The sequence below is a fragment of the Catharus ustulatus genome, chromosome 2 (assembly GCF_009819885.2).
Source record: "Catharus ustulatus isolate bCatUst1 chromosome 2, bCatUst1.pri.v2, whole genome shotgun sequence".
NCBI classification, from domain to species: domain Eukaryota; kingdom Metazoa; phylum Chordata; class Aves; order Passeriformes; family Turdidae; genus Catharus; species Catharus ustulatus.
Genome location: NC_046222.1, coordinates 28,165,792 through 28,186,221, shown reverse-complemented (window position 1 = coordinate 28,186,221; position 20,430 = coordinate 28,165,792). Strand labels below are relative to the sequence as shown.

General features: G+C 45.8%; 2 protein-coding genes across 5 annotated transcripts in view; one reads left to right on the top strand and one right to left on the bottom strand.

The window, feature by feature from the left end:
- Positions 1-9,189: 9,189 nt before the first annotated feature.
- Positions 9,190-13,058, top strand: DUSP12 (dual specificity phosphatase 12). Of its 2 annotated transcripts, none has more exons than XM_033053445.2 (6): positions 9,190-9,498; positions 9,575-9,688; positions 9,771-9,889; positions 11,383-11,479; positions 11,925-12,070; positions 12,533-12,687. In XM_033053445.2, exons 1-6 carry the CDS (start codon positions 9,230-9,232, stop codon positions 12,598-12,600), a joined length of 813 nt encoding a protein of 270 aa, XP_032909336.1. In that variant the 5' UTR covers positions 9,190-9,229; the 3' UTR covers positions 12,601-12,687. The 2 variants fall into 2 exon arrangements, with proteins under 2 accessions (XP_032909336.1, XP_032909334.1); XM_033053443.2 differs by having other exon boundaries at positions 9,193-9,498; positions 11,884-12,070; positions 12,533-13,058.
- Positions 13,059-13,683: 625 nt separating this feature from the next.
- ATP6V1A (ATPase H+ transporting V1 subunit A) overlaps positions 13,684-20,430 on the bottom strand; it is a 32,679-nt gene continuing 25,932 nt past the window's right edge. For all 3 annotated transcript variants that reach the window (XM_033051078.1, XM_033051076.1, XM_033051077.2), the window contains 3 exons: positions 19,709-19,803; positions 18,417-18,588; positions 13,684-15,906 (listed from right to left, as the gene is read on the bottom strand). In XM_033051078.1, coding sequence (XP_032906969.1) covers positions 15,814-15,906; positions 18,417-18,588; positions 19,709-19,803 — 360 coding nt within the window. In that variant the 3' untranslated portion in view covers positions 13,684-15,813. The remainder of the gene's footprint in view (positions 15,907-18,416; positions 18,589-19,708; positions 19,804-20,430) is intronic.

Sequence of the window (20,430 nt, the reverse complement as noted above, 5' to 3'; positions counted from 1 at the left end):
TTAGGATAATCAGGACTCAATAGAAGTGAGGGGAAAAATCAACACAATCAAGGACAGGCCAGCTGACATAATCCTAGTAGAAGTTTAAAAAGTACTTACAAAGCACTGGGAAAAAAATCACCACTACATCTGTTATACTGTTTGGCCATACACAGTCAAGAAAGATGAACTAAAACCTGCACACATATGGAGCTGACCTTGAATGACGAAACTGGAAAGCTCCTTTTTGCCTAGCAAACACAACAGACCTTGTTTCACCAACAAAGCCAAAGCTGAGCAGGAATATGGATGGGTTAGATAATTATTTCTTTTACTCCAATATTGCCCCACTGGGATAAATAACAGGAAACAAAATTACCTATTTAAATTAAAGGATAACATTGACACAAAAAACAGATTTGAGGCAAGTTAGTGTACTGTTGTCCAATGAGATAATCATGATTGTAGAGCCTTGCAGGAGGGAATGGAATAAAACTAGATTTACAATGAAGTCAGAAAAGAAAATACAGTAATTTCACGAGTATAAGGCACACCCTTTTGACTAAAATTTTGGTCTGAACCCGGAAGTGCGCCTTATAGTCCAGTGCGCCTTATATAATGTACAAAGTTGCGAAATTTGCAAACCTGGAAGTGCGAGCTGCAAGCCGAGTTGGGAACTGCGGGAACTGCGGCCGCCGGGCAGGAGGATGCTGGGACATGGTGCGGCTGCCGGCCGGGAGGACGCAGTGCGGCCGCTGGCCGGGGAGAAGCGGGGGGAAGCGACACAGCCGCCGGCCGCAGGGAAGGGGCAAGAAGCGGTGCAGCCGCCGACCGCGGGGAAGCGGTGACAGATGGCGGTGCAGTCACCCACTGCGGGGAAACGGCAACAAGTGGTGCAGCTGCCGACCACAGGGAAGGGGCAAGAAGTGCCGCTGCCGCCATGGGAAAGCGGTGAGAAGTGGTGAGAAGCGCCACCGCCACGGGAAAACCGCAAGAAACAGCGAGAAACGCTGCCGCTGCCGGCCAGGGGGAAGCCGGGACACAGCGCAGCCGCGCGGTGGGAGCTGGGAGCCATGAGCTGTGCCAGCCAGTGCTGGTGGGGGGCAGGCGGGAGTGCCGGGGCCCGCTGCCCGGGGAGAGTGCCTGGGGCTGCGTTTAAAGGCTACACCGATCTTTGAAAAATGTTTGCAAATTAAGCACCTGCCAGTAATTCATTACTTTGTTGCACACCACGCGGCTCCTCGCTGCAAAAAAATAGTGCGTCTTATAGTCCGGTGCACCTTATATGATCTACAAAGTTGCAAAATTTGCCGACTCCCGGGGGGTGCGCCTTATAGTCTGGTGCGCCTTATGGTCGTGAAATTACTGTATGTAATATGATTGCCTGTGGTGGTAGGGAGCTGGACATGAGGATCCAGATCCCTCTCAACACTTCTTTCCTGTGTTTCTAAAATTAGAAAGTGAAATAGGGAACTCAAAGAGAAGTAGTAGCACAAATGAGAGAAGCATAACCACTTGTAAAGAAATGTCTCACCTGGAGATTAAAATAGTGAATGATCTCACCTCTTAAGAATATTTCTTCAGCAAGATTTCTGCCTCAAATAGTATTCTGCCTTTTGGCAATAACTGATGATTTTGGGCAGTATATTTTCTGTTGCCACATGGGGATCAATTGAAGTACTTATTAAGAAATATTTTCTATTGGGAATATTTATTAGATACTGTGATACATGTTATAAAGTAATTCATATTTTATGAAAGATTAATCATGTTTGTATAAATAAAGAGTTTAATAAAGTAACATTAGGAACACTGAACCACAGAGATGAGAAAAGATTGCTTCACAGGATTCCAGCGCTGCAGCTGCTAACAAAGCTGCAATTAGCAAGTTAATAGAACCAGCCCAAATGGAGGTGACTCGTTATGAGGCAGTCCAGGAAACTCCCTGGCCATGAGTACTTGATAATCGCCACCAATCAAGATAACCAGGGTCCTCAGGAAAACCTACATTTCAATACCCAGTTCCTAAACCAAAATCTGCACACATCAAAATTCATCGCTGCCCAGAAACTGTTTTGTCCAGTCCACTGCAGAGAAAAGAGACTACCTGAATATGGGAATCCAGGGCAGAAAAAAAAAAAGGACTTTTGCCCCAGGTCAGAAAAACTGTATAAAAACGGGCTGCCCAGGATGGCATTTGTGAACACAGAGGGATCCGATGCAATAGATGTCAGATCAGCGTGTGTGTTCACCCAGCACCGATCCCGGGCTTGGTGCTTTTTGATTGTGGCTGTTGAAGACCGTATTTCGGTCATAAAAATAAAAAATGCTTATTCAATCTTTTTAATTTGGCTTGATTTGTTTATTATCTCTAACAATCCAAATATAAACAAAGATAAACTGCAGCACATACTACTATTACAGATGTTAAAGTATTAATCAAATGTTCACACTTTACATTATTTATTTAAAAGTTTTTGTTTCACAAAAACATTTGTAAACACAGAGAGGTATCCACTCTATTTTAGGGTGTTTTCCTTACCCTCTGACTTGCAGACCTTGAGTATTTGTCAGGGGAAGAGTACACTGCACAGTAATCTCTGCAGTGAACTTCAACCTCCTGACAATAAGTTTGTTCTTTTTAATTACTTTTCATGTGTAATACATGTTATAAAGTAACTCGTGTTGATTTGTGATTTATGTAAAATAAGTCATGTTTGTATAAATAAAAAAAATAATAAAGAAACTTTAGAACACTAGCCGCAGTGAGAAGGAAAGATTGTCTCACGAGAATTCCAATGCTGCAACTGTTAACAAAGCCGACATTAGCAAATCAATAGAACCAGCTCCAATGGAGGTGGCTCTTTACGAACAGTCCAGGAAAAACCCAAACAATGAGCACTTGCTAAGTATCGCCAATCAAGATAACCAGAGTCATCAGGGAAAACTACATCTCAGTACCTGGTTCCTAAGCCAAAATCTGCACTCATTGAAATTCATTGCTTCCCAGAAATGGTTTTGTCCAGTCCAACACAAAGAAGCTACATGAATATGCGAAACCACGAAAGGAAAGGAGGACCTCTGCTCCAGGCTAGAAAAACTGTATAAAACCAAGACTGACCAAGACAACATTCGTGAACATAGGAGGATCCAAAGCGATCGAGTTTGGATCAGTGTGCGTCACCCAGCACCAAGCCCGGGCTCGGGGCTGTCCTTTTTGATTGTGGCTATCTAGGACCATATTTTGGTCATGAAATAAAAATTGTTTCTTTAATCATTATTAATTTGGCTTGATTCTTTTATTACCTATAACACACGGGTGTCATATATAGGGTCTTTGGGATGGGAATTGGAAATGCCATTGAAGTTGGATGGACCAGGCTCCTAAGCAAATTGCAGGAATAATGAGAAATGGATCTTTGAGTAATGAATGAGCCCATTTACCCCTGAGGAGAAGCTGCCTTCTGCTACCCATCCACCTGTGCAGTGGATTATGGTGCCATGAGGATAGAAAACATGGAAATATACTGCCCACTGCTGAGAAAAGAGATTGAAAATCCTGGGCTACTGCTCAGGTGCTGTGGCTGCTGAGGTGGCTGACAGAGGCCCAGACACAGCTCCAGGGTACAATCTTAATGTTTAGCAGTTATTTAGGACTTCCTTGCTGCCAGCTCTAATTCTATGTCTAGGGAGAAACAATGGGTGATCCCAATCTCTGCAAGACACACTTTCTCCAAGAATGACCGGGATACAGATACAATCCTGCCACAAGATAGTGAGTGCTGGCAGCCACCGCGCCTCTCTGTTCTTGGACAACTGTCATCTCCCCCTTCTCCCACAACTGCTCCATCCCTCATCTCTGCCTGTTGCTCCCGGGTTTCCTCCCAGCTTCCTCCCTCCTCCCCTCTCCTGTACCCTTCTTCAGGATACACAGCACTGGAGGTGTTTCAAAGTGTTTTCAGACAGAGGATGGGGAATGAAGAAGAATCAGCTGGCTCTCGGGAAGGCAGTATGACGAAGGGAAAAGAGTCTGTGAGCTGCCAAAACAGAGGTTAGTATGGAGTTATACTAAAACAGTGCAAATTGCTCATTTTTATCCAGTAAATAGGGCAGCAAATCTGGCAGAAGAAACTCACTTAAAAGCCTCTAAGTCAGCTCAGTGGCACTGTCAGATTAGTTTCCTTATGTGATGCATTGCTGAACACAATATGTCATCATAAATCTTGGTTGCTATAGCCTGTTAAAGCCATGAAGTGAAGCAGAGCTATTAATACCCAGTAGTAGTAGCTGTCAGGCTCCATTCTGTAATTGAACATCAGATCTGCAGCTGGAAAATTCTTTTTTGTCTGACATGGAGTAACTGCAATGTCTGCAGATGCCAAGAGAGTGGAGACAGGTAAGAACATCCCACCCACGCAAGGCTACGATGAAACCCTCCTGCAGAATATCAAGAGTGAGCCTCATTCTCCGTTGTTTCTCCAGCTGCCTCTGCAAGTCTGAGGTTTCCTCCTGGGAGATTAAGCAATTCTTCCTCCTGATACATGGATGAAGGTAAACACGTGAATATGGACACGCAGAGTGTAGTTATGCAGGGAAAGCAACCTTTCAAAAATCAGAAGTTAAATTTGCAGCTACAAGCACTTTGATTGCTGCAAAGTCCCTGCTCTAAGGGATGGGATGCTGCCATGGAGGACTTCCCTGCCCCAACAGAGTTCCAAGCTCAGCAAAACATCCTTTCTCCAACAGGCGAGAAATGGTACCAAGCCCCTTTACCAGCAGGACCTGTGCAAAGTTCCTGCTGCATTTAGATGTGAGGAAGACACAGAAATCCAGAGCTGCTCTCTCTCACATACAGCTTTTTGAAGATGTCCCCACTACTTTGCTGTGTGTCACCCCTGGCAACCCAGGTATGGGCTGCAGACTCTTCTCACAAATCCTCTGATATACAGGCCCCAAACTACCCAAAAGCCTGAAAGAACAGAACCACCCCACTGTGCAATGAAAGATGCAGACAAATTCTTCTGGAGGGAAGAGAGTGTTATGCCCAGGCCCCAGTGCTTTTGCTTCCACAGCAGGAAAATCAGTTTTGCCAGTCTGGTTGTGCTGTGAAGATCCAGAGCAGGCAGCCCAGAGAAGCCTGGCATTTTCCTTTCCCTTAGGAAGCAGCAGGGCAGACACACACAGAGATGGAATGCGCTTGCTGGAGAGGGGGCAGCAGCCCATCATCTGACTGGCTTTTTCTTTGCACCTGAGCTCACCCCAACTGCTTAATCAGTCACACGGTTTCCTGGAACCTTGGGGTGAACATCACAATTTCCAGTGGTAGAGGAGAAGATGATGGGGGGAGGTGGAGGCAGAACAAGGGTTTGCAAATGAAAAAAGGGTTTGCAACTGAAAAAAATATTTAATTTGGGAGTTAGGAGCAAATTCAGGACACATTGCCTCAGGCTGCAGGTGGCAAATACAGTAAAGTGTGGGTGGAGAGAAACAGTGAGGTTTAGGGAGTGCAGTTTAGGTCATGTGAAGCTATTAGGTACCGAGCTGTTTGTGGGCTCTGCCCCAAGGACTTATTACTTAGCCCCAGTACAGCTTTCCAGTTTGAAATCACATCTTTTTCACATTCCCTCATTATCCACAGCTTTAGAAAGCAGCATGGAGGACTGCAGTGTTAACACTACCACTAGACTAACCTCTCGGGATCCTGCATCAAGCCCTGCCTGGTTTTAGTTGCAGACAGTACAGCATGGAGGACTGCAGTGCTAACACTACCATTAAACTAACCTCTCGGGATCCTGCATCAAGCCCTGCCTGGTTTTAGTTGCAGACAGTACTGTTTGCCCCTGCATATTCACAGATTTGAAGGTTAACAGAGATTACTAGTCACCCCTTAGTATTCACATAATACCTGGATAATATAACCCTGCTGTAAAACTCATAGCCCCCTCATAGCTTGCAGTTGTCTGCAGACTTTTTTTCAGATCACTCAAGAAATGAATAATCTGTTTTTTCCCCATGGTAGTTTGCTAAAATTGTTATCTGCTTTCACGAGTAAAGGACCATACACAGTTTTATTTTATGGTTTTAATTTCCATCTGTCTTTCTTTTCAGTATGCTGGTTTTTTTTTCCTCTGCTGTTACTGGAAAGTTGTCTGCATTTTAAAATGCTTTTTCAGTAAACATTTTGTTTCTTGCTGGTGGCAGTGGCAACAGGAAGAGAACATTTTGCACATTTATGTAGCTTCAAATAATCTAAATGAGAGCTGTCAGAAACTCCCCACACTCAGATGCACTTTCTAGGTCACATTTATGCAATTTAGAACTGATCCATCCAAAGAGGGGATCTGCCTTTCCCTGGAGCAGCTTGGCAGCTGGACTGCTGCACAATCACACAATCACACAGGCACTAGGGCAAGCATAGGAGGTGAGGCAGGCCGGCAGCCAACTTTGAGCTCCTTGCACCCTTGGAAACCTTGGGTCCCATCTCAACTACAAAGAGTGATCTCAGTCTGCTCAGTGGACCACCAGCACCACATGGAAACTCCACAGATCTGGAAGCTGCTGTCTGTCTGGGGTTACAATACAGGATGTGATAAAAGGTCTATTCTATCACCATCTGTTGAGGGTGGGGGCAGTGATGCATATCTCCATGGGAGATGTTCCGCTAATGGGCCATCATTGAAACCAGGTGGGGCATTGTTCTTTATCTTCTCACAACTCATCCTGCCTCCAGGGAGATATCTTCTGCTAATGGCCCATTGAGTCCCATTGTGTGACTGATAAAATTACTTCATCCCATTGGAAGTTGCTCCAGCCAGGGGGAAAGCCCAGCATTTCTTACCAAAATAAGACAGAGGTTTTGGGACACTAAGGTAGTCCTTTCTCCACTGGACTCCAGAGGGAAGCTGGATTTCTCCACATCACCGCTGGATCTCCGGAAGTAAACTGCACCTTCTACAAGACCACTGCTTCAACTGAACCACAACTGTCACTACAAAAGGACTACAGCCACCATTTAATCGGACTGCTACCAACACCCTGCCTGATGGGGTGTCAGGTTGTACTCTGACTTTTTCAGTGCTTGGGGTTTGTTTCTTTGTAGTATCGTATTTCTATTTTAATTTCCTTAGTAAAGAACTGTTATTCCTAATTCCCATATCTTTGCCTGAGAGCCGTTTGATTTCAAAATGATAATAATTTGGAGGGAGGGGGTTTACATTTCTCCATTTCAAAGAGAGGCTCCTGCCTTTCTTAGCAGGCTCCTGCCTTTCTTAGGTGTCTTAGCAGACACCTCTCCTCCAAACTAGGACACTGTCCCACTGCCCATCTCCCAGCAAGTGCATGCTGTCTGCCGGCACTGATGAGGAAGTGTGTCGTGGGTAGCATCCTCAGCAGCATCTCCATGGTGGCCCATCCCTTCTACAGGATGACAGCTGCTTCATGGTACCCCAGCTCCATCTGCCTCTCCTGCAGGAAAGGGATAACAATCTCCCTTTGCACCCAGTTTCAGTGTCACCTTATCAGGTCTGAGGTGACTGCCAGTCTCACCCCTCTGAGGCTAGTCAGCATCCTATAAGAATCCCAGAGGCCCTTGCAGATGTTTTTTGCAATAGTTTTGCCTTCAGCTGTCTCACACAGAGCCACACTAGAACAATCCCACCAGTGACCGTAAATGGGGCCTTCAGGCTCTTCTATCCCGTATAGTGGAGACAGGGTAAGGTTCTGTGTCCCAGCCATGGAGAGAGCCTTAGCACAGGTCTGTATAATGAAATTTGTAATTTTGCCATAATAAAAAAATCAGGGAGTGGGGGGGGGGGGCACGGAGAGGGCAGGGGAGGAGGGGATCAAGAGCATGGAGCCAGGCTCTTCTCACTGGTGCCAGCCACTAGGACACAGGCAGAAACTGATGCACAGGAAGTTTCTGCTGAACATGACGAAAAATTTTACTGCAAGGGTGATCATTCAGTGGAACAAATTGTCCAGTGAGGTTTTGGAGTGAGAAAACAGCTGTCAAACAAACTTTCTAACACAATTTAAAGTATTACAAAGCAGGGATCCTTTATTATGAGTGTGCTGGACGCCCAGAAGGTATCTTCTCTAATTTAGGTGTGTCCAGAGTAAAATTCCAGTGTGACTATACATATTCATTGCAGTGTACTACCTAGCTAATACAGAAACATCACCTTTCCTAGAACTAATTTGTATGCATGCACCTCCTACTGGAAGTCCTTTATGGCTCTAGAAGGTCATCTAAAGGGGTCTCTGGTGTTCATACTCACTGTGTGCCCCTGAGAGAAAAGCTAATATCTTTGCAAACAATTTGATGGGTGAAGGTATGGGTGTTAAATGGGTCTTAATGTCTCTGCCAAATTTGGGCAGAAGCTTCAAAAACCCACAAGCATGAACTTCTGAATTTTGGGGTAAAATAGTAGGTTCAAGGGGGAATATGTGGCAGGCGGTTTGGGAAGGCTGTACCTTCCGAGTACCTCAGCAATGGGGAAAGGAATAGGGCAACATGCGGCCGGGAGTTTAGGATAAAAAGAGGCTGCACCCTCTGAAACCTCGAGACAGAAAACCCTGTGTGCCCCAGGGGACTCTTCCTTTATTCAAATAAAGTTGCAGGGCTCCTCTGTCTTTTATTTGGACATAAACCTCTGGCGTTTGTGGATTTTCCTGACACCCCTAGTGTTGCAGGTGACCTTGGCCTAAACTTCTCTTGGGGCATGCGCTGCTGCTTCTTGTTACATGGCTTTGCCACCAGAGCCATTATATTCCTCATTATCGGCTTATACATTGGTTGCAGCTACATTTAGCATGCTGTGTGTCTACTTTCTATCTGTTTTACTAGTTAGTATTTAAGTTCTATTTGGCAAATTCAAGGGGAACTGAAAATTTCTGTTCTCTGTGTTCTCTGTCAGGAATCTCCCTCACTGGAGATACTCCAGGAGCGTCTGGACACAATCCTGTACCATGTGCTCTTGGACGACCCAAGAGCAGGGAGGTGCGACCAAATTACCCACTGTGGTCCATTGCAACCTGACTGTTGCTGTGATATATGTTTTCTGAACATTTGTAAGGGGTGGGGGGAAAAAGGACGAGTTAAGGCAGACATTCGCGGCCGCAGGGGGCACAACCACCCCGCCACGCACAGTCGCACAACGATTACTACAGAAATCATTCCTTCCGTACTGCCAAGGGAAACGGAAAGCGGTGCCGTGCTGGGGGCGGCACTTCCCTCCCGCCTCCCGCAGCCATGGCGGCTCCCGGCGGGATGGTGCCGGTGCTGGCAGGGCTCTACTTGGGCGGCGCGGAGTCGTGCTCGTCCCCAGAGGCGCTGTCGGCGGCGGGGGTGGTGGCGGTGCTGACGGTAGACGCGGAGGAGCCGCCGGCCGTGCCGGGGGTGCGGGCCATGCACGTCCGGGCGCGGGACGAGCCCGGCGCGGACCTGCTGAGCCGCCTGGATGAATGCGCCGCGTTCCTGGGCGCGGCCCGGGCGGGTGGCGGCGCCGCGCTCGTCCGCTGGTGAGCCCGGAGCTGTGGCGGGGCCGAGCGCTCCCCACGGCCGCTCTACCGCTGACGGGCCGCCCTTGCCTTGCAGCCACGCCGGGGTGAGCCGCAGCGTGGCCGTGGTCGCCGCCTACCTGATGAAGACGCAGGGGCTTGGCTGGGAGGAGGCGCTCGCCGCTGTCAGGGCCGCCAAGCCGGACGCGCAGTGAGTGCCCGCCCGCGCCGTGTCCGCCCACCCTGCGCTCCCCTCACCCCCCTCACGCCCTCTCCTCTCGCCCCCGCCGCAGAGTGAACCCGGGCTTCCAGGGGCAGCTGAAGCTCTACGAGGCGATGGGCTGTGCTGTGGACACCAGCAGCGTCCTGTACAAGCGGTACCGGCTGGAGATGCTCAGCGAAAGGTTCTCTGGTGAGTGGGAGCGTCGCGGGTGCGCGAAGCAAAGTCTCCTAAGGAGGGGAACGAGCTGTTCCAGAAAGAAAGCAGAAGGCCCTGTAAAAGGGGCTTGACTTTGAGTGCTGCTTTCAAAGCAGCTGAGGCTGGACTTGGCTAGGGCAAACATTCATGTTATACCAGCCCCAGAGAATCCCAGCTCATCAGTGCGGGAAACACGTGCCTTTGAGAGATGCGTGGGAAATAGGATCTGTAAGGGGCTGAACTCTTTAGCAAAGTGCAAAAAATGGTAAAGGTCAATTTGATACTTTTTGTAATTTTTACATCCCTGGCAAAGAAAACAGCATCTTCAGAAAGTATGTCAGTGTGATGAAAAAATAACTTACAAAACTTGAGATGAAGTTGAAATTCGGGTAGTGAAGTATACTTTCACACTTTACAGCAATTTCACGACCATAAGGCGCACTCCCTGGGAGTCGGCAAAATTCGCAACTTTGTAGATCATATAAGAGGCACCAGACTATAAGGTGCACTTTTTTTTTTGCAGTGAGGCTCTGCCCCCAGCTTCCCCCGCAGGGTTGCTGGACGAGGCCCCGCCTCAACCCAGCAGCCATTGGCCCCCGGGCCCGCCTGTACCCAGAAGGGGCAGTGCCGCGGGCCCCCTGGCTCACCTTCACCCGGCAGCCATGGGCCCCTGGGACTGCCTGGACCCGGGAGGGGTGGGGCCGCGGGCCCCCTGGCCCGCATTCACCTGGCAGCCATGGGCCCCCAGGCGTGCCTCCACCCAAAAGGGGCGGTGCCGTGGGCCCCTGGGCCCGCCTCCAGCCGGCTGCCATGGCACTTCCGGCTCCTCCCACGGCTCACAGCTCACACTTCCGGTTTGGCAAATTTCGCAACTTCGTACATCAGATAAGGCGCACTGGACTATAAGGCGCACTTCCGGGTTCGAGGGAAAATTTTAGTCAAAAGGGTGCGCCTTATAGTCGTGAAATTACTGTAATTTGCAAAATATATATGTGCATATCTGTAATTTTAGAGTAAAATAATAATCTGGAGCTTTTATTGCAAGATTTTAGTGTTGCATACTCAACGTGATGGTGCTGTTGCCCTTTATGCGTAATTGTCCTTAGCAGTTCTCATTTGCAAGCTGACTTTCTGTATTTTGGGCACTAAAACATTGGCACAACTGCTCAGAAGCCTCCTCTGCCTTTACTTTCTGTTGGAGTTGCAGGAGTAAGAACATAAACCAAAATATAATTATTTTACCATGGTTGAGGTCATAGTCTAGATCCCAGTTTCTTGCCTTAAGCAAATCCCAGTCTTAGGCATGGTGGGATGAGGCTCTTTTCTTTTTACCTTAATGTATTGGAATTGCTGAGAGAACAAATGAAAGGGAAGAAGATGGCTCCTGCAGGCAGTGACTGGGGCAGACTCGTAGTCCTGTCTCGATCCCAGGAGTGCAGCATGGCTGAGCTGATCTGATTCTCAACATGGTCCTAACGTCTCTGCAGAACCTCAAGACTTGCCCCGAGAAGTCTTTGCAGTTGATCCTACCACTATATGTCAAAATTTGAAAACAGAGTTTCTCTACAGATGCAGGAAATGCAGGTACTTTATATATATAAAAAATACATGTTATTATGTATTTATAAAATATTTTATATTTCTCCTTAAAATGCCGTTGTGAAATCCACTCAAGAGAAGAATAACCTGTGTAAATCAATGGGCATGTCATTGTTGTCAGCTCAGGGATGAGCTGTTGCCTAAGTTTCCATACCGCATTTGCAAAAAAAAAAAAAACAACAAAAAAACCAACAAGTACAAAATACAAAATTTTTTGTTCCCTGGAGTGGTGCTTGTGAACCTTTTAGACTAGTCAAAAATGTAGAATTTGTACTCCACTTTCTTTAGAGTCAGGAGACCTTATATGCCTATTTTCTATTGTCTTTATATTTGCCCAGTTAAGAAAAAACATTTGTTTTGCTTCTTTTTTCCCATGTCCTGGAGGGCAGACGTGCTCTGTTCCGTAGTTCCAGCATTTTGTCCCACACAGAAGGAAGCAGACTGACAGCGTTTGCCCACAAGAGGATAACAGACTCTGCACGGCTGTCTGGGAATGGCCAGGAAAAGTGTACCTCATACTTCATCGAGCCCGTGCAGTGGATGGAACCAGCATTGCTTGGAGTAATGGAAGGACAGGTGAAATGGAGAATACACATTGGTTTTTTTGGTAAAGGCAGAACTGTGTTTCTTCCTGAAAGGAAAACTCCGTGCAAGGTGCTCCCAGCGTTTCTGGCGTGAATTTTACAGCTTATGGGCAGATTCTTAAATGTAAAATATTCTTTTACAAGGAAATGAGCTGGTGCTGTGCTTGAGCTAACAACACCAGACAGGATGTTGGACAGGGTTTATCTGCTGTTTTTATTATAAGAAAGATCTGTGGGACTTCAGAAGCCTGTTGTGCTCTCAGGCTGAGTCTTTTGGATTCTGGTAAAACTGTCTTGGAATTCTACCAGGTCCCAGTACACCCTCCCTTCTGCCAGCACAGCTGCCTGCTGCACCTCAGGGCTAAAGAAACCTTCCAGTTTGGCTTTTTGGCCTGTTTTTAACTAGATCCACATCAAAACTTATCTTAGACTGAGTCCTGGGTTTTTCTTGCAGCTTCTGTGTCCCAAATGCATGTCGAAGTTGGGTTCCTTCAGCTGGAGAGGGGACCAGTGTTCCTGTAGCCGTTGGGTGACTCCGGCCTTCCAGATCCACAAAAGTCGAGTGGATGAAGTGAGGACACTGCCAGCTGGTAACTTCCAAATTGCCAAAACCTGAACTCATCACTTCACTTGATTTCTTAATATCTACTGAGAACTATTAGTCCATGGTTGCCAGGAAATGAGCTTATGACTTCCACCCGTTTGTGAGGTGGTAGAATTACTTGAACACCTTCAGCTTGCTGTATTTCTTAATATGTTCTAGAAAATAGGTTGTGATGTTTTTAGTGTATTAATTTATGTGTTGCTATTCACAGAAGGTCTCAACTCCTTCTTCAAAAGGAGTTGCTGTGCCCAGTAGTGCTGCTCAGCTTCTAATCCAAAGTGTCAAGTGCCCTAAAACGGTACAATTACAGTAATTTCACGAGTATAAGGCGCACTTCCGGATGTCAGCAAATTTCCGAACTTTTTCCATATATAAGGCGCACTGGTGTATCAGGCGCACTTTTTTTTTTTTGCAGCGAGGATCTGTGCACAACAAAGTAATGAATTAGTAATGGAATTGCACGATTGCAGGGTTTACTGGTCAGCTTGGGGCTGGGCAGGCTCAGCCCTGCTCGGGGCTGCCGCCCGGGGCCGGCCCCCGCCCAGCGCTGCCACCGGAGCCAGGCGGGCTCAGCTTGGGGCTGCTGTGGGCTTGCACTTTCGGGTTGGCAAATTTCAGAACTTTGTCCATATATAAGGTGCTCCAGGGTATAAGGCGCACTTCCGGGTTCGGATCAAAATTTTAGTCAAAAAGGTGCGCCTTCTACGCATGAAATTACTGTACATTCCGTTTGCATGCCTGGCAGCAAAAGGCAAAATACCTGCCCTAAGAGTATTCACTACTTTGTAACTCTTTCATGTAATGTGTGAGGAAATTGTGCAAGCTGTAATGGAATGGGAGAACTGAAGTAAAGAGTCCAAATTACTGCTTACAGTTTTAAAGGAATCCCTAAAGTGATGAAGTAATTTTTTTTAAGCAAACTGTGACCTTTTGTAATGGGTTGCTGCATACACCACTGTGGCATAGGTTTGGTTTGACATAAGAAAAAAGGACAGATGAAACCTAATTTAAATCAATTTTATTTTCATTGACTTGAACAATTTTTTTAATATTTATTTTTTTACACAATTTCCAGCAACATACGTTATGAAATATACAAGATAAAGTACATGGTGGGGTTCTGCCTATGTTGTAATTCCTTCCACAGCTGTGGAAGGAAGACTTGCAGGACACAGTGAACATCAGAATCTCAACACTGAAAACAAGACACAAGAAGGACAAAAATATATATGAAACTTTGAACTGGTCACACTTGAGGGCCACGTACAGCACAATAAATATTAGAACTGCATTATCTTAGATATCTTCTGTAAAGTTTATAACATCCTCTATTTAAAGAGATAAGAACATCTGGTTTCTAGCATGAAATGCTACATTGTACAGTGGTGAAGGGTACAAACGATGAGCCCAGCTTGGATGGTGGCTACTCATTCACACATGCTCATTGATAAAATAAGCAGCATACACCAAAAATGTAGTGAGCTGTAAACTTAAGCATTCACTAACAGAATATCAGCTGGCGGAGCAGTTTCTTCTTGGGAAAACCAAAAATAGTCAATCCCTTTAAGTTTCAGCTGGGCTCTTCCCTGACAAACAGTGGGTTGATACCATAATGGAAGTGGCAGCATTTGGTCCGTAGCAAAAGATCTCTTTGCATCACTACTGTTCAAAGCTGGAGCCTGTGGAAATACTTCAGTGCAGAATTAACGCTCAAGTAGGCACAGTGTCACCAACAACAGGTGCTGTCTCGGGACTAACAAAGCAGTAGGTGGAAGCTGGAACCCAGATGGGCACAGGATGCCACCTGACATAATCAAGAGGGAGAGACAGGAGAGGATGCTAGCATCTCTCTTGCATTCTGAAGCAATGGGATGAGTGCTGGGCTCAGGGAGTTTGACAGAAAGGCTGTGCTCTGCTCATTCCTCGTCTTAGTCTAGTTTTACCAATAAAAAAGCCTAAGAGACAGCAGTTTCAGCTGCTTGACAGAGTGCTTCCAGAGCACAGAGCAGAAGACCAGAGCCACTGCTTTCTCTTGCATCGTAACCAACAAGGCAGGACTAAATACATTTTGTACTCATCAACCTTCCCCCATTCACATTGTTCTATACACAAGAACTGGGGACCTTCTGTGCCACCACCCAACAAGCCATGTGAGCACAGGTGGAGGAAGGCGGCTAAGCACGTGCTTTCTTTTCCTTGGTGTAACCTAGGCATTGCACTGGGGGCAACTGCACTGGCAGAACACCACCAAGGAAGGACCACGCTGTGTTCAGCACATGTGGAATCACTGTACCTTGCCAACCATGCCCTGCAGTACATGGCAGCAGTCACAAGCTTCACAAAGTAAAGCAGTTGACTGTCAGGAAATTTTACAGGCTAAATGGGAGCCAAGAAGGTAAAATTCTGCTGGAAGCTGAGTACCTATGGCTTTGATTTTAGTCCAACAGTTCTATCCGTATTAAGTAGGGAGATAAAATTGTATTTCTCCAGTGTACAAAATTATATCAGTCGCTCATACATCATGAGCTATATGCTCATCTTCTAGTTAGTCCCTTCTTGGAGAGGACCAGAACTACCACATTTCAATACCAAAAGACTCAGCTGAGAGACTCAGAAATGACAGAGTAGTGAAGAACTTTTGGTTGTATCAACATGTCATCAGAATATAGTAAAAAATTCTGTTTGAGAACAGGGAGTTCTACATCTGATAGTCACTTAGCAAAGTGGCAGGTGTAAATGCCCTTCCCACTGCCAGCTCGCAATGTACTGCGTGAAGACCTACACCTCTGCCAGTGCAGCTCAACTGGTTACACCCGAGGTGAAAAAGACTGGTTACCAGGAGAGCTGGGAGACGAAAGTTGAATTTTTTCCCACCCTAGAAGTGTACAACAGCATTTCCTCACTCAGCCAGGCCCAGTCACACATCACTCACCACTGCAGACACACAAAGCAATTCCAAATAGAAACTAAGAGGAATGTTTTTTGTAAAGACACTCTCTGAGTATGAACAGGGGAAACACAGGATTATTTATCAACTCAAGTACTGTTGCATCATTCTTGTAAGGTAGGGAAGCAGAGGAGCTGAGATGAGGAACTGAGAGGACAAACTGGAGTGGTCACAGAGGTCAAGTCTAGTCTTCCAGACTGCGAAATGCATTCTGCATATCCTCAAACAGCTGAGCATAGTCCGCCTTGATTTTTGTTTCACCATCTTTGACAGGGTCCTGAAAGAACACAGCAAATAAACAAATTGTCAGGAAAAGCTCCTGATACTTTAAGTCAGTCTTGGTTTGTCACTGCTGAAACCTCTTGACCTCACGATTAGCACTTGCCAACTACAGAGCAGGCATTGTAGCTGTCTTTGATTCCTGTCTGTCTCACCAACAGCCACAGGGTTTAAATCTCATTCTCTTCACATTAGTGAGCAGGCAGAATGGGTACTGGAAAGAAATTTTTTTTTTCCATGAGCAATGGTTAATGCACTGAAAAGCAACTGATTTGGAAAGCAATCAAAAATACTGAGGTCTTGGCTAATGCTGGGTGATTTAAGAGCTGCAGTGATTAATACCAGCTCCTACCCCACACCAAATGTAGTGTATCTCCAGTAAGTGGAAGAGTTACTCTGCCATTTATTAGAGGTTGTTTGGTTCAAATTAAAATGTATTGTGTAATTATAAAAAATCTCAAAAATATCTTTATACAGCTTCATTTTCTCAGAATACTTTTCATGAAAGACAAAGGTAAAATATGTAACTATAAGGTTTGCTCTAAGGCTAGAAGGTTTTCTCTGCAAGAAGCATTAACTGTCAGGCTGTGAAATTTGTTCAATGTCTTTCCCATTTTCCTCTGAGTGCTAAGATCCTCTGGGTCAGTGCAACTGTTGGTAAACACAGAGGCCTTACACATGTGGATGCACTACTTCTTACATTATACCTCCAAAGTACCCAAACCACAGGATACAGGACATCTGAATCCTCACACTTGTCAGACTGTTACCTGGGGAATATAATTTTCCTTTCATAACTATTAAATGTCCAGCTCCACTTAACATATATGCACTCTCTGGATTCCCTTTTTCAGCCATGGTGTCCACTGCTTTGCTGTACTGCAGATGCCTGCTGCTGGGCCAGAGTTTGTAGGTAGTGTTTGAATTACCCTATCTCTACATAACCAGCTCTCAAAGCTCATGTCCCCAAGGGCATCTTATGTTTTTGATGCTTTGAGAATATATACCAGGAGCCCACTTACTGCAGAAACAAGCCAGTACCCTGCAGGAACAGAATACATTGCCATGTAGAAAATTAATTCTAAACTTATTTAATCCAATGCTACTTGTTCTCCAAAGATTTGCAGTATTGACTTACATGAGTTTTAACAGAGTAAGCATTATATTTCATAGAGGATATCAGTCAGTATCACAAGTTACTACTGTCCTACCAGTAACTGCTACAGCAGCATGCTCTGGATGAATTTTAGTAAAACTGTACCCTAAAATGATGGCTACTGAAGTTAACCAGAGCAGGTGCTCCAATTCAATTGTTTTGTCTTAAGCCCATGCTAAAGCTACAGTAGTTTCACGATTATAAGCCGCACCTGATTATAAGCAGCATTTCCAGGTGTCGGCAACTTTTGTTTCTTTGTCAATATATAAGCCACACCAGAATATAAGCTGCAATTTCGTTCACAGCGAGGATCCATGTGCAGCTTTCACAAAGTTGCCAATTAGTAACAGAATCGCGGGATTGCTGGGTTTTACTGGCTCGGCTTGGGGCTGTGTGGGCTCGGCTCGCTGCTGCCCCACTGCTGCCTGGGAGCGGCCACCAGCTCAGGCCCCGGTACCCCACTGCCACCTGGGAGCGGCCCTGGCCCCGCTCCCCCACCGCCTGGGAGCGGCTGCCAGGAAGTGGTCCCAGCCTGGCTTCCCCGCCACCGCCTGGGAGCGGCCCCGGCCCGGCTCCCCCGCCGCTGCCTGGGAGTGGCCGCCAGGAAGAGGCCCCGGCCTGGCTCCCCTGCCACTGCCTGGGAGCGGCTGCCAGGAAGTGGCCCCGGCCCAGCTCTTCTGCCGCCGCTGGCCCCAGCCCTGCTCCCCCCATTCATATATTGGCCGCTCCGGATTACAAGCTACAGTTTCGGATTCGGACCAAAAATTTTAGTCAAAAGGGTGCAGCTTATAATTGTGAAATTACTGTACCCTTCCCTTTCCCTCCCCACTTCGAGCAGTCCCTTATATAAAAGAGACAGGTATAAGCAGCCTGAAGTTTAAATCCAGGGAAAAACTGAATGATAGAAATGTTGGCTGAGCTATTTTAATTAGAAGTTAAGGAAAGAAACTCTCTGCAATAATATAGGAAGTGTCCCACGAAGTTTGGCTTCAGGCTGCTTCTCTCTGATAATAATCTCCTTAAAACATGTTATAATATTTTTACAGAATTTTATCACAAAACCTCTGAAGCAAAGAAGAAAATATGCTTGTACTGTTACCATGATTATATGTAACACAAAAGAGTGCAGAAGGTGGGGTTGCCAAGGCTGTGCAGTCAGCATCACCTGACTAGATTTCTGCACTGACCATTTCTGTGCTCAAAATCCAGTTCTTTACTGTCTTCAAAATTATGGCAAGAGTGTCTGTTCAGAGACTTTTATCAAACATCTTTGGTCAACATCACTGAGTCAGTATTTCAGAGGCTCTGGAAGCTCTCAGGAAGCAGGACAATCCACTTCCTTACAAACATACCTTGAACTTCATGGAGGTAAGTCTGTAGAGGATTTCACTCATGTTCTCTCGGATGATGGACCACGTGATCTTATTGTCACTCTGGGCTGTGGTTTCTACGGCACGGCGTGCCATGTCATAAAATGCAATCATGTTGGAAAGCATTCCCACTGTTTTATAGAAAGGGCAGAACCTGATAGAATAGAAGAGAACCTGTCACACATCTTGGAACAGTTAACGGCATTCTCCCCTAAGAGACAGAGTACCAACTTGCTTTACTCCAGGGATTTTTAATGTATACTGCCAAAGGAGAAGGACTGCCTCAAATAGGTCCTGCATTTTTAAATAGTCAAATTGCAGGCCAAGACAATCATCCCAAAGCTGACTAAAGCTGAGGTTTCTAAAGCAGTACCCAAACATTCAGGCAAAACAGGGAGAACAGGAACCATTGCTCTACAAGTCTCACATTTCAATCTCTGCCGATCCTAACAAGTAAAGGGAAACAATGAGCCCCAGCATAATTCCTCCTTCCTGTTCTGTGCATCAAGGGAGCAGGCTTCCTCCTAACAGCCTGGGTTGACAGCTCTGCAAGTTTCTTTACTCACAGGAAAGGGAGTGCTCACAAGAGCACTTCATATAGTTCAAATTTTAATGGTTAGGTGAGTGCCATAAAAGGTACCTACCTCATTATTTATGTGCTATTTCCTGTGCTTCCTACAGCATATACACATATCTGCCCTAGTAACTGATCAAAGGCACACACTGTTATAAAATGATGGATGTCTACATTTTTAGTGATGAAGTACTTGAGACTTCCTGATTTACCTGGGCTAGGGAGTGAGGTAAGTACAGGCTGTTAAAACACAAGGATAGCATGGAAAGAAAAGCAGAGTTCATTAGGGTGAAAGAAAGACTAAGGGTTTTTTTGATGGATCAAACTTACTCAAGAATTATGCAGTAGTAACTGAAAGCAGATTCTTGCAGTCCCCTGTGTATTGATAGAATAAACAGGAAGACTTTGGATGTTGTCTGTGAAAATAAAGCAGTCCTGTCCTCTTCCTCACATGCTACTGCAGAAACATTTGCTAACAGAACAATAGAGGAGGACCTGGGAACCCCGGAGGGTGCAGCATGCCATCAGAATGGATAAGACAATATGAATGCACTGTTGAATTGTGCTACCTAAGCACAATTCTACCACTTCTTTACGGACAGTAACATTAATGTCTGCACTGGTCAGTTTCCATATAAAATAACTCTATCAGTCCAGACTGCACAGGACTAAGAGAGCAGAGTGACCAATCAGATCTCACCTGTCATAAGGCGTGTAACCATTCTGCTGCAAGAAGTCATCTTTTATTAGCTTGGCAACTTCCAAGGTAATTTTATCTGTTTCTGCCAAGGAAGCCTAGAAAAGTAAGGTAAACACTTAGTTTAGTTCTCAAGTCGATGAAGACACAGTATGTCCTGGCCAAGAACAGGTGTTTTTCAGTATCTGTGTTCTTCCCACTCTCCTAAGATAGCATCAAGCAGAACTCTGTTTTTTGGGTATTTCTCACTCCCTGCAATAGAACAGCCAATTTAATAGACTGCCAGATTAAGATGCGCCAAACAGTAAGTCTGTTTTAGGTCTATCTAATGATAAGAGAACTTCCTTCCCACTGTTTTAAGACCATGAAAAAGCCACCAGACATTGAAAATGCACATGACTTTGCTATGAGATACATTGAAACATCACCCTCCGCCATAAAGAGAAATTAATTTTTACCTTCCTCAATCCTTCTGGAAGAAAGACTAGATCTCAGCATGCCAGATCAAGAAGCTAAAGGATTTGGTACTAGTCTGCACCATTACCAATGTCCTTTTCCCACCTGGCATTTAAGAAAAAAGGAGCTTACGACAATGCCTGTCATACTCCACAGGACAGCCACAACCCTGCTGCACACTTGCTGCTCTTGGCACCACAGGTTGCTCTTCTCCTCCTTCATCATCCTTTTGCTAAAGGGGCCTGATTGAGCTTTAAGTAGCCTCAATT

Excerpts from the sequence above, each read along its gene's own strand:
- DUSP12 (XM_033053443.2), top strand. The coding sequence starts at position 9,230 with ATGGCGGCTCCCGGCGGGATGGTGCCGGTGCTGGCAGGGCTCTACTTG. Across the intron at positions 9,499-9,574 it reads GGCGCCGCGCTCGTCCGCTG|CCACGCCGGGGTGAGCCGCA; the intron begins GTGAGCCCGGAG and ends CTTGCCTTGCAG. Across the intron at positions 11,480-11,883 it reads TACAGATGCAGGAAATGCAG|ACGTGCTCTGTTCCGTAGTT; the intron begins GTACTTTATATA and ends CCTGGAGGGCAG.